This window comes from Haliotis rufescens, unplaced genomic scaffold, assembly GCF_023055435.1.
Source record: "Haliotis rufescens isolate VD_foot unplaced genomic scaffold, xgHalRufe1.0.p SCAF_12, whole genome shotgun sequence".
Taxonomy (NCBI): domain Eukaryota; kingdom Metazoa; phylum Mollusca; class Gastropoda; order Lepetellida; family Haliotidae; genus Haliotis; species Haliotis rufescens.
Genome location: NW_025963802.1, coordinates 8,194,573 through 8,207,602, shown reverse-complemented (window position 1 = coordinate 8,207,602; position 13,030 = coordinate 8,194,573). Strand labels below are relative to the sequence as shown.

The following is a 13,030-nucleotide window of genomic DNA, read 5'->3' as shown; positions in this document are numbered from 1 at the left end:
GACATCGTTGGGAAATAGTTGCATCGATGGGCAGGCCTGAAACCTGTGGTCGTAGGTTCGAATCCCGGTTCGCCACGATTCTGTTTCTAGATTTGTCAGCACCATACTCGTGCTCAAGAGTTTTACCAAAGGGGTACATGTCCGACAACTGCATCACTTCGGGCTTTCCTCCCACATTAAGAGGACACGCCGTGATGTAACAGGAAAACTGTTCAAAGCGGAGTTAAACCCAACTTACTCACTCACTCATCATGATTAAATTCTAAAATAAACAAACGCTGGAGACATGTCAACACATATTTTGCTTTATGTTTTATTCAAAGCACACACAGATAGAATCATTCGCCTGAACATGTTTTTCAAACCAATAAAGTTTAAAACTTAAAGTATCAACTGGATCTTTTGAAAACAGTTACTATCATGGCTGTAATTACAAAGCTATCTCATGTACATATCTAGGGAATGGTCGAATAAGTATTTTTTTTAAGTCTGGCAAACGAACATATGCAAGGAATCTTCCCTTAAATTAACACCATACTTAGCTCACACATTGTCTACAATACATGGTTCCAGGAACAAAGACCAAGAGATGGATGAAGCTATTCTTTTGCTGAGCGTTTGTTTACAAATACAAACGGTTGATATAATATCATTTGAAACGCAGTTTCGTATTGGGTGATGAAATCACTATTCTCTGCTTATTATTAAAGGTGTAGGGACATTCAGTAAATATATCAGTACCAATATATCATCAATTAACTGCGCACCACATAAACACTATACACACTTAATCTGTCAATGTAGGAATACTATAACTCATACGAGTCTGATTACATTTATTGTAATCGACTCTGCAACATGTCGGGGAAAATACACTTTCTTCAGGACTATAGTCTTAAGGATCAGGATACTTCCTGGTTTACTAGATCTACATAATTTATGAAATGAGCTAAATATTGATAAACCATTATTGAAGTCAGCAGATGTATTCATATGAATGGAAATTACAACATTCCTACGTCTATGATATATTACAAAACCAAAATTCGAGGTTAAAATATATTAAATGAATAAAGATTTGAATTAAAACCTAAAACTCGCAAACGATAGAAAGTAAAGGCTTGCTGTCTGTCATAAAAAAAAACATATTTGAAAACTTTCCGTATCTTTTCAATTATTTTAGGGGCATTTCTTGTAAGCCAAACTTGTTCCTTCTCACACCTTGTGCTTTACATGTGATGTGCCTAGTGTTGAATGCACACACTCATCCTTCAAGATAGATAGAGAGACTACACCATAAGAGAACCAATGACGCATTGATTTTAGATAAAACAATGATTATCCTTGCAAATAATTTAATCAATTAAACTTGAAAGAAAATTTGAACAGATAGAGTTCAACAGTTTTCTTTCGGACTGTCAGACACATCAACTGTTTCGGACTTCATAATTTGTGGGCCAATATACTTATTTACTGGTTGTTAGATCTACTATGGTATATGTTCTGACTTTCATCAAGGGTCGTGTTTATTACATCATTTCTGTTATGTTGTTGGATTTGTAATTATAGTGGTAATAATAATATAAATAATGTCTTATATTCCGTGATATTCAGTGTTTCAAACTGCATACCATTATGAGTAACGATGTAAAATTACCCTTACTGACAAAATTTAAAAATAAATAAATTACGTCAATGTCAGATCATCATCAGTCTCGATTATCGAAAGTAATGCGGCAAAAAGAGAAAAGGATAAAGATAAAATACGGACTCGGGCCAGTAGACAGACTAAACAAGTTTTTCGTCGCTATATGGCTGAAATAATGCCGATGCACCGTTAAATTTTAACCCACTCACTAAACAAGTTTAAATATAATAATACAAAAACACTCGTTTGCAAATGTTATTGTGACGATTACTCTTGACACATCACAACTGTCATTTCATGTGAAACAGTTTCCAACATTCACACAAGACACCTGCAGCATCGACACCTACAGTGCTAAAGGGCACCAGAAAATGAACCTTTGTTCTTGTTTCAGCAGCTAAGGGTGTGGCAATGGACCATTGAGCATATGTATGTATTTCTAAAAAAAACCATACATACAAAAATGCATGTAAATGAAAATAATTTTCCTCCGGTTCGTGATGTACCTGTACTTCACAAAATATATTGTGTCTATTGTGTCATTCCTCTGCATAAACAAACCTCTTCAACATTCGAAATGATTTAAACAGTTTGAATATTTTCATATCTGATGACTGAATCAATGGTAGTGTCTTCTATTCATATCGTAGATATCGTAAATGATGTGATCAGCGGTTTGTTTCTGTAAAATACCATACTATAAATGTCATACAGGAATACCAGTGTTTTTGTCTTGAACGGTTTAGGATACTAAATGATCCGAAGTGTTATTTTCTGCTGTTAACAACGTTGTATTTGTTTCAAAGTTTGAAACTATAACAAGCCAACACATTCCCTAAGATAAGCAGCAAATGTCTCAACACTACCAAGCTTACTGCTTACGAAACAACGTATAGTTCAACGACATATGAAAGAATGCCCAGATATGCATTCATTTTAGTTTGACCTCTACCAGTATGCTCGTTGACTTGGAAGCTATAAACGCAAATGATGAAAATATTTTCTAATACAAGCGGTAAGGCAAACGCGATCAATAAAGCTCGTCCAGCAGCATGCTTGGACGTGTCCATAATCTGATATGACTTAATACTGGTCCATTCTCAACAATTGGTTCCAAACATAGGTGCTATCGAGGCCATATGGAATCGGTAATTTACTTATAGAGGTTATAAGTTGAATTTCCGTTATCGTGTACAATTAAACATACAATATACAAGGTTCCCTTGATCAAAGCAAAGCTGTTGAATTGTACAGTTGAAGATAAAATACAATGTCACACATTTGGAAAACAAAAAATATGTTATTTCTTACACCCACAAGAAGAAAAAAACCCTAAGAAAAGGGTATTATTTAGGGAATAAACCCGGAATGTGAACGTAACGAGCTGACAGAAATATGCTTGAAGAAATGTCATAACAATCAACTTGTAAACAGAGGCTGAAGGCTAACACTGTTTTCACAATAAGAAACGTCAATACAAGAGTCTTGATCATCCTCGACAGATATCCTTTTTCAATTCCATACTTTACTGACAGGTTCATTATCATGTAAATCAACATGAAACCAGCGTACAAATTCAAATTATATATCTAAAAGCACAAATATATATTTGCATGGTCCAATATTATCTGTAGAAGGCCAGACAGAATCACTGAATCACATTCAACACTTGACAGTGATAAGGTATTCAGGATACGCTTGTGTATCACTGAAGATAACAAAGGTCTTGGGGTCCGCTAGATCGTTGACAACACTGTCATACAAGAGCGTAGTTGACGTGGTGGGATCACGAGCGGGTGGGACTCTGAATGATGCCTGGCCCGTTGTGAAGGTCCCTGTCAGGACCCTGCTCTGGAATAGGTAACGTTTCCCGCTTCTATCTACAGGGGCGTACCTGTCCTGGGCAGCAGCTGGGGCCGCAGTGGTGAAATAGACCCCCTCCCCATACTCGCTCTCTATGAACACAGGAGAAAACACACATTCGTATGAAACAATCACATATTTCATCAGTTTGTTTGCTTGTGGTTTAACGCCGCACTCCAGCAAATATTCCAGCCATATGACGGCGGCTTGTAAATAAACGAGTCTGGACCAGACAATCCAGTGATTAATATCATGGGCATCGATCTGAGCAATTGGGAAACGATGACCAAGTCAGCGCGCATTACTACCCGATCCCGTTAGTCGCCTCTTACGACAATCATGGGTTGATGAAGGCCAATTCTAAATAGATCATCGCGGAACACAGTGTAGTGTATTAACTGCCGACATCTTGAATTCAGCTTCTATAGTCTGTGTTGTCCTATCACAAAACGACTTTGACAAATAAGAACATTATCATTTGTTGAAGCAGTATCTTATATGGCGCTACTTACAAAAAATAACCCGGTGGTGTTTCATTTAATCTTTAATTGCCACAATAAATTAAGGTGGCGTGCGTCCTTGTTTGAAGGAGAACATTACACCACAATGTGACAGAACTTACGGCTTTTGTCGGTATAACTTCTGTTGAATCCATAGTTGCAGATATTCATTGTATATTCTTGCTTGGTTCCATGCCACAGGGCCCTCTCTACAACAACAGTAGGGCTCTGATTCTCAAGCTGGTTCTTCTTAGCCTGGAACTGCTGGTACAGGAAGTTATTCTGGACTCGGTCAATCTAGAACAGATGCCAACATGAACATGACAATAGCTGGGCATGGACTACTTGCAATGGTTTCAGTCTGTGAATTCAGGAAAGCTTGGTTATGTGTCTTGAAAGATATTTTTATGTATCTATTTGATCCAAAGTTCATTTTCTCCAACGTACTCTGATGACCTCCAGTGTTGCCCCTGCAAACGAGTCTGTGATGGTCTTCAAGACGCCCTGGTGCTCGGTCGTCCCTGCTGTCACCTGCTTGACGGCAAGCTCTTCACCTAGTTGTTCCCACGTGTCAGGGACTTTGGAAGAGGAAACTGTGGTTGTTAAAATAAAATAAAACGGTATTATAAATGTACACCTCAACGATAGCTACATTCGAATCACCAGTTCCCTTATTATTGTCGGTAGTATAGAAGCAACAGATGGAAGGAATGAAAACTCACTTAAATATCCTATAACAGAAATTAGAAGGGTGAAACTAAAATTGAATCCAACATATCTCGATGAGAATCACCGGCTAAAGTATTTTCCTTGGAGAATTTTGTCATTTGTCAACCAATAGCCATTTTCCCTCGAGTATGGTGTATTTTGTCCACCAACAGCCATTTTCCTTCGAGAGTGGTGTCATTTGTCCACCAACAGCCATTTTCCTTCGAGAGTGGTGTCACTTTTTTACCAATAGCCCTTTTCCTTCGAAAGTGGTGTATTTTGTCCCCCAATAGCCATTTTCCTTCGATAGTGGTGTCATTTTTTTACCAAAAGCTTTTTTCCTTCGATAGTGGTGTCATTTGTCAACAATAGCCATTTTCCTTCGATAGTGGTGCATTTTATTTACAAATAGCCATTTTCCTTCGAGAGTGGTGTTACCATGTTCTCTCTTTGCAAATGACAGACGAAAAGGTGCATTTCAGACATTGATTTTTAATGATTGACAATGTCAAAATGAAATGCAATGTTATTTTTGCACGATGAACACAATAGCAACACTTCCTGACGTATCCGTATAGCTGTTAAGCATGGCTAGACAGATGATATAGTAGATACATGCTTCTACCAACTCAACCAATGCAAACAGTTGTCACGTACCGCTGCACCGTTGCGCCGGTAGCTTTAGGCCACGCATCCAAAAAGTTTTTCAGTTGGAATGCGATTGCCGAGCGTGAGATTACAGCACTTTCACTTGGACAGTTAAATACCTTCTCCGAGTGTTTTTTCTCTCAGGACTTGACAAAATATATCTAGGAAAATTGATATTCACAACAAAATTGCAATAAATTTTTCACGTTACTTGCACTTAAACATATCCTATAATTATATCCTATATATGTAAATGACAATACACATAGCACAGACAAAACTACTATAATTATGAGTTTACAATAATGTATATCATAGGAAGTTAATTTTCAATATTGTGACTGTAGACAGTTTTAGATAATTATTCTTAAACGTAACACTCACCTTCCACAAGGTCTCTCCGAATAATCTTAACTTTGTCGTCGTCATTGTCAACAGGATATTCAACCCAGTCATTGAAATCGAACACAAAATCATCATGTACAAGTCTCGTCGTCTCCCCTTTTTTGAAGGCTTTCTCCAACATTGCGTTCATCAAAGTGTCATATTTCGTCATGACTTCATTTGCTGTCTCTTCATCTTTGTCCATAAAATACCACTGGACCACCTTCTCAAGCGCCTCAGCATACTCTTTTTCCTGGATTTCCCTTTCAACGTCTCTGATCATCTTGTGGATGAAGTTACATGCATCGGAAACGTTGTTTAAAAGGCCGGTTACAACGATGCGACCCACACGCTTATTCACATTCACTTGGACTCCATGTTGATTTTGGAGTTTGTTAACTCTCTCGATCTAAAAGGAAACGAAATGTTGATAAAGCACCAGAACCTTTTCCATATCCAATCGAAATCTCTGCATAAAGCAGAGTCGATTGTTCGATTCCGACTATATCATGAGCATGTCTTTATGAATCACTTTTAAATAGTCATGAAACCAGGTGCTCACGAAAAGTTGAACGCATCCTGCTCCACCGGTGGCACCCGTCAATAACACATGCAAAGGAAAATCAATTGTTTGCCTGAAAAAAACAACACGGGAACATGTCTCCAAGAAAACATTTTGAAAGCTTTATTGAGGCCTTGAATGTTGTAACCTTGATCAAACAACTTCTGAGCAAGAGTCGTATGACGATATTTGAACTCTTTGTAGAAAGAGCATACTGTGAATTGTAAACACCAAAGGCTGGAGCTGCGGGAAATGTGCACAATATTTGACATAAATCGTAATAAATCGTAGATCGTAATACGTATTAACCGTTAGTTTTGTTTTTAAAACGCTTATGAATGTATCTGCAAACATACTTAACCAACCCAGTCAAACCCTTCAACAGCTCAAAATATTCACAACCTGGGGACATTATCAACACTGACTGATTTGTAGACTAACATCTAGTCTCTGAAATGAACATATCGTACATAAAAAAACAGTTGTTCAGTTATCTTAATAAAAATATAATAAAAAGGGGCCCAGTGACTCTCTTCATTTATATATTTGTATCAGGGTCTGTAAGACAGACTAACTGATTTGACGCAAGCCCCCAAACCGGGATGAGTCAACCACAGCCGCAGTTCACTTGAACTTGTGTTTATGTTGAAATGAAGGAAGGGGGCATGGGTGGCCCAGTCGTCTAGGGCGCCGCAATTCGCTGTGCGTCCCTACGGCTCGCCAGGAACCTATGGTTTGGGGTTCGAATATCCGTTCGCTCCAGTTACGTTTCTAGGTTTGTCAGCACCATGCCCAATGCTCGTGGGTTTCACCAAAGTGGTGAACGTCTAAGACCTGCATAACTTGAGCCTTCATCCCACAATTAGCTGACACGCCGTGATATAACAGGCATACTGTTCAAACCTTAAGTCTTAAATCCAACTCACTTTCTCACACAAATGAAGGAATATCCAAATATACCTGCTCAGGATTCCATTTCTTCAGAGAATCATCTTTGATAGTTGTAGACTGTGCCTTTCTAACCAACTCGCTGTGTATCAAGTCAACAGCTCTTGAAACGTTTGCTGGTTCATCTGTATAGAACCAGAGGGACACCTCTGATGGTTTGGAGATCGTCTGTGTGCTGAAATCCGGTTCATGTCGTTCGCCGTGTGGTGGAACATCTGTTTTCTTGCCAACCAACCAATCTCTTATTCCGCCAAAGAATCCTGATGACTTATGGCCAGGTGCAGGTGCTTCGGTTGGATTATCCCGTCTTTCCTTGCCAGCCTTCAGTCCCTCTCTGTACCGTTCCAACTCAAGCTCCCTCTCGGCATCGATTTCTAGAGAAAACAATCAACAATAATATTGAAACACAGAAGCGTTCACTTCATTGTCTTTTCAATAGCCTGACAAACCAGACAATCAAGTGAAGGACCAGTAAGCATAATAACATGATACCGCATTAATGATTTTGGTGAAACTGAAAACGATATGTTAATTTTGACTGTTGTGCACAAGTGCAGAGATTCTGCTGCTTAACAATAAAGAAAAGCGTTTAAGAAAGATTTCGTTTGGCAACACAGCTGTGGAAAGTTTTAACAAATATTTCAATTGTAGTTGTAGTTTAAGTCATGTATACTAGTCATTGACAATCATTTTTATTGCAGCCAGCATGTGGGCGTAGAAAACCATTCGTACCATTCTGTGAGCCAGCAACTTTGCCACCGATAGATTCCACATACTTTTTGTTCTCTGCCTCGAAAACCTAAAATCAATCAACCAATCTTTTTTATTCTCAATACTGAAAAACAACAGGCCCATAGTATATGTATGACAAAATATGGGAGGAGAGGCTGTACACAAAAATTACTTTCCAATTGACACGGTATAATAAATATACGTTGATAAGTTACGGACAATATTTGTATAAACTGATATATTCCTTTTCGACGCAGATTAGCTGAATTGGTCACGCATTATTGCATTTATTTCCAAATGGATGTAAATAAAGCAACGCCCTCCGAAGCGGACTACTTTTATTACTATGGAACGTCGGGCAATCCCAATATTGCATTCGAGGGAATTCCCTTCTGCTCACCATCGTCATGCACAGGACATATCGTGACATTCATGTATATTCAATACCCAAACTTAACTTTGAGACCGAAGGCCGAGAAGGAATGAAACAACAAACGTGCAGGCTCGCTCGTTTTTTGTTCGCTCGCCTGGGTTCCACAAATTTCATGCCTTCGGGTTTCATTTCTAACCCGCACTTTTTCCACTGTGTCTTCCCGTTCTCAGGGAACTAATGTTTGAATTCCTATGCCCGCCTCATACCTGGCAACTCTCTTGATCTCCAGGGTACACAATGAAGAGTACATCTCTCAGGGGGGTATCGGTATTGTCCTTCCCAAACTGGATCACAGTTTCGTACATCACCTTGGCAACCAGAGTCCTGGCATAGCCAAGATGCCCTGTGCCAAGAGCAGGTATAGCCACCGACCCCCAGCCTCCGTTGTGGGCCTTCAGCAGCAGGGCGTTCAATGTGTCAATCAGCGTCTGTTAATAAGACATTCACATTTACATGACGAGGCAACACGCAACCTGGATGGACATAGACAGTTATTTTGGTATACCTACTTGTTTCCCCGTGTCCTCACTCCAGTTAGGCAAAACGCAGTGATAGATCTGTTCCACACATTGCATGTCACCACCCTTTGTAACAGCTATGTCACCCAACTGTATTCCATCTGGGTACTTCTCTTTGCACTCAGCTTGAATGGCTGGGCCTGTTTGGATATCAAAAAGCAATGCATGTATTTTCCATTAATATAAATAACACGAAGACATTATTTTCAGCTATTTATCTATTGTTTTTAGTTTGAATATAATGAATAAGTTTTTCATCATTTCATTTCATTTTTGGACTTATTTCGTTTGTCATTACCTGCATGTTTCACAAGTGACTTCGACACCATGCCACGGTCAAGATCTAGGTTGGTGTTAGATGAGCTAACAATTACGTCAGCCTGGAAATGAATAAATATGACAATTATGCTGACACAATGTTTTTATAACAGTTTCTCATGAGATGATAAGTTACATTAATAGTAATAGATGTTCTGGTTTCAAAAATGAAGTAAAATATAATTTATTCACTTTGGAAATTTTCATGTGTTCGGCAACATAATAGGTGTGTGGGTTTGGGACTGACCATTTAATATTCTTGGGTTTGGGGTACGGGGAGCACTGGGATTTTGTATTGTGACCAGATATTTTTAGATATCTACTAAAACCAGATTTTTTAAAATTTTAAAACTGAAAAAAGACTAATTCTTTTCACATAAACGTTTTACAACAATGTATTTTGTGGCTGACAATTTCTCATTTTCCAACAGCCCGAATCATAAGTATTTTTTTGAAGTGAAAATTGTTTTTTTTCGATAAAATCCTCAAATCCTAGACAAAAACTAAATTGGCAGATTTCAGTATATGTATAATGCGACTTCTTTCCTTAAAAATGACAGAAATGATTATATGATGACCCCTAAGGTTTTGACTCATGAATCAGTGTGTGAACATTCATAAAATTTCATCTTGACTTTGTTGAATGAAATATCTAAATAGACATAAATATCGTATATTCTGGGCAATTGGAAAAACACAAGCATACCTCCTCGACTCCCATATCTGCCTTCACCAATAGGATTCGTGGTTTGGGCACACTGGCAACAGAGGCTTCCGCAGCTGGAGCAGCTTGTGTCTCCTCGTTTTCAGCTGTAACCACTGACGACAGATTCAGACTGGACCTACTGGCTGTAAAGAGACGCATTTATGTACAGCACCACGCCGTTTGGATAGTATCACATTTGTCAGCTTGATGTGGGAAGAAGCAATATAAGTTTTACTTGGGTTTTCTTTTCACGAATTTGAAAATCTAACCAGGTGCTACAATGTATGCAGTTCACCGTTGTCAATGGCGTTCATGCCTTAGCATTTAATCATATCAGATGAATACCTTTATCATTGCAATTGGCTAGTGGAAACCTCACACTGAATTTAGTAATACAAATACAACAGAATATTGGAATTCATACCACTAAGACCTTGTCTTCGTTGTCTATGCCTATGAGGTGTGGACATTCCCGACTGATCTTCTTCCTTTTGTTTTGCAAAAACATGTTCCTCCCCAAATGTAGAAACCGACTGTTTCCATGCCGACTGACAATCCTTCGAGTTTTCCAAACACACATAAACATCTGTGACAAAGCTTCTGATGTTGAAGTAATCTTTGATTCCTTCGAAGATGTACTTTATCCTTTCATCGAATGACATTGACCGGTGTATGACTTCGGTGTTGAAAGCAGGGAGAGCCACAGAGGTCAAGCGGTATTTATCAGCTTCCTCCAGACCTGCTGTGATGACTACCTTGATTATCTCCTCTATACTGCAAATACTGTTTGCATCAGGACCAACAGCATGGACAAGCCTCTTACACTGAAGTCCCCCAGCTGATGTTATAACAACGTCTCCTTCCATGTAGGATCTACCTCCGACCTCTGCCATTACACTTGCGCCAGCTGTAAAAGATATTACATATTAAGCTACCATTGCCACAATAACATATTTCTTCATAATAAAATTGTAGTATATCAAACATGTGTATAATTATCATTTACCGATAAGATGCGAAAATAACAAATACATGCTATCTGTAGGTATGAATTAGCTAATTAAACCCTGTGAAGATACGAGTTAGAATTAGTATTCAGCTACTCATGCTTGTCGAAGGAGGTTGTTAATGGGATCAGTTGGTCAAGCTTTTTGACGCATTTCACTTTTCTCAATTGCGTAGATCGCTGGATTGTCTTGTTCAAACTCGATTATTTACAGACCGACGTCATATAGCTAGAATATTGAAGAGTGCAGCGTTAAACAACACACAAACAAAAAAAACCAGTAAATTAAACAGGCATACCTTTATCAATGACAGCCTCAGCTTGTGTTGAATCTGGGCTTAGGTCATTCTTTAGGACAACCACCACTGCCTCAACATCTGACACCAATGGAACCATACTGCCGACCACAACATGGATCTTCCTGGTGGTGTCTGGTGCACAGTGGAAAGCACGTTCGTATTTTAGCACACTGTCGTCAGCAGATGCCGAACGAGTATCTGTCGTCACATCAGAATTATCTCCGCTCCTTGAGATGACACATTTTGCATTTTTCTCCACCTGTTCTATGACATCTCCTGATTTAAGGAAGTCATATATCCCTGGTCTTTTTAGGACTTGCTTTTGAAAAGAAATCGTTTTAGTGATGCAATTGACAAACATCTTAGCTTGACTGAGACCCTTCTGGGATGACTTAAGTGTTACAGTGAACGGATTTTTCGTGCACACAAATTTGACACTGAATTGTTTCAGGTCCTGACTGACGCTGTCCAAGTTGGTTCTACAGTGCATGACGAGAAACTTCAGAATAGGTTGACTGTACATCATTTTCTCTGCATATATAGCATTTCTTTGAAGGAAGTCCGTTACTGCCGAACGGCAGTCGTCGTAATCTTCACTGACAGATGTTATGCTGATACGTTTCCTGTCAGCCAGGGGAGAGATGATTAATCTGTCGTGTCGATCCCGTTTTAGTTTTTCAATTTCTTCAAGAAAATCTGATGATTTTAGAAGAGGTGTTTGCTCACTGTCAAGCTTTACAGTTCCTTCCTGAACTGAAGACTTCAAGAAACCCTCCAGTGCTTCCAATCCTGTATTGCTGGTGTAGTATATGATGATGCCCTCTCGGCCAGGCTCCCAGGAACCTTCAGCAGCCATGTTCTGTTGCTCCAGTCTCTGATGAAGATATTCTTGTACAGTGGGACGCTTGAGTAGCTCTGTCATGTTTGCTGAAAAGCTTGTTATTGTTTGTTGTGTTATTTCATTCGATTCACCATACATCTGCATGATAGCATTCTGTACTTCTTCAGATGGCCCGACAAATACCAGCTCTCCTGTTTGTATTTCAATGGATACTGTTACATATCCTTGGGTAAACCTGTTCAGAAATCCTTTTGCTTTCAAAATACGAAGCTTTGGTCCATCTACTTTTTTTCTCTGGGTCACTTGGTTTTTACGCCTTTCATTTTCAGTCTTGGCAGTATCAATTACTGCGTTCATCTTTCTGATGGTATCAGTTACCTGTTCCTGTGCCCCAACTGCAACAAGTCGCCATTCAGACTCATCTGTAAAAACTTTCGCATCTACTCCTTTGTCAAATTCATTTACTTTAGACTCCACAACGGGCCAGATTTCATTATTGACATCAATCATCTCCACCACAAGTGTGTCCAGCTGTTCCTCCATTGCCTTTAGAACGTCTCTTGACCATGTTCTACTGATGGTTCTAGTTTCTTCAGCAGTGTAGGTTGGACTGAGTGTGATTTCCTTCTTTCCAGCATCTATTTTAACGTCACTGTGCAATTTGGACAGCTCAACTTTGATTTCATCCATTTTTGTGCCAGTTGCCACGAGATATTTAATCTTATAGTCACCGACATCCAGCAGATGTTCCGGATCTGGAATTTTTGTACAAGGTGGTTCAGTGGTGCCACCTGCCTCCCCTAGACATTCAAAATGCAGACTCACCTCCACAGGGGTTTGACTCAAAGTATGAGGACGTTCTGACACAGATTCAGCATCTGAAAATAAGATTGTAACTCAGAAAAAGAATACAGAA

At 39.1% G+C, this 13,030-nt stretch overlaps 1 protein-coding gene across 1 annotated transcript in view; it reads right to left on the bottom strand.

The window, feature by feature from the left end:
* Positions 1-284: 284 nt before the first annotated feature.
* The window catches only part of LOC124143907 (protein mono-ADP-ribosyltransferase PARP14-like), a 31,753-nt gene continuing 19,007 nt past the window's right edge, over positions 285-13,030 (bottom strand). Inside the window, exons 9-20 of the mRNA XM_046513078.2 lie at positions 11,274-12,992; positions 10,393-10,875; positions 9,969-10,111; positions 9,243-9,324; positions 8,936-9,084; positions 8,633-8,854; positions 7,994-8,060; positions 7,274-7,635; positions 5,752-6,160; positions 4,459-4,604; positions 4,134-4,308; positions 285-3,603 (exon numbers count right to left, since the gene is read on the bottom strand). Of these exons, the coding sequence (XP_046369034.2) occupies positions 3,311-3,603; positions 4,134-4,308; positions 4,459-4,604; positions 5,752-6,160; positions 7,274-7,635; positions 7,994-8,060; positions 8,633-8,854; positions 8,936-9,084; positions 9,243-9,324; positions 9,969-10,111; positions 10,393-10,875; positions 11,274-12,992 (4,250 nt within the window). The 3' untranslated portion in view covers positions 285-3,310. The remainder of the gene's footprint in view (positions 3,604-4,133; positions 4,309-4,458; positions 4,605-5,751; positions 6,161-7,273; positions 7,636-7,993; positions 8,061-8,632; positions 8,855-8,935; positions 9,085-9,242; positions 9,325-9,968; positions 10,112-10,392; positions 10,876-11,273; positions 12,993-13,030) is intronic.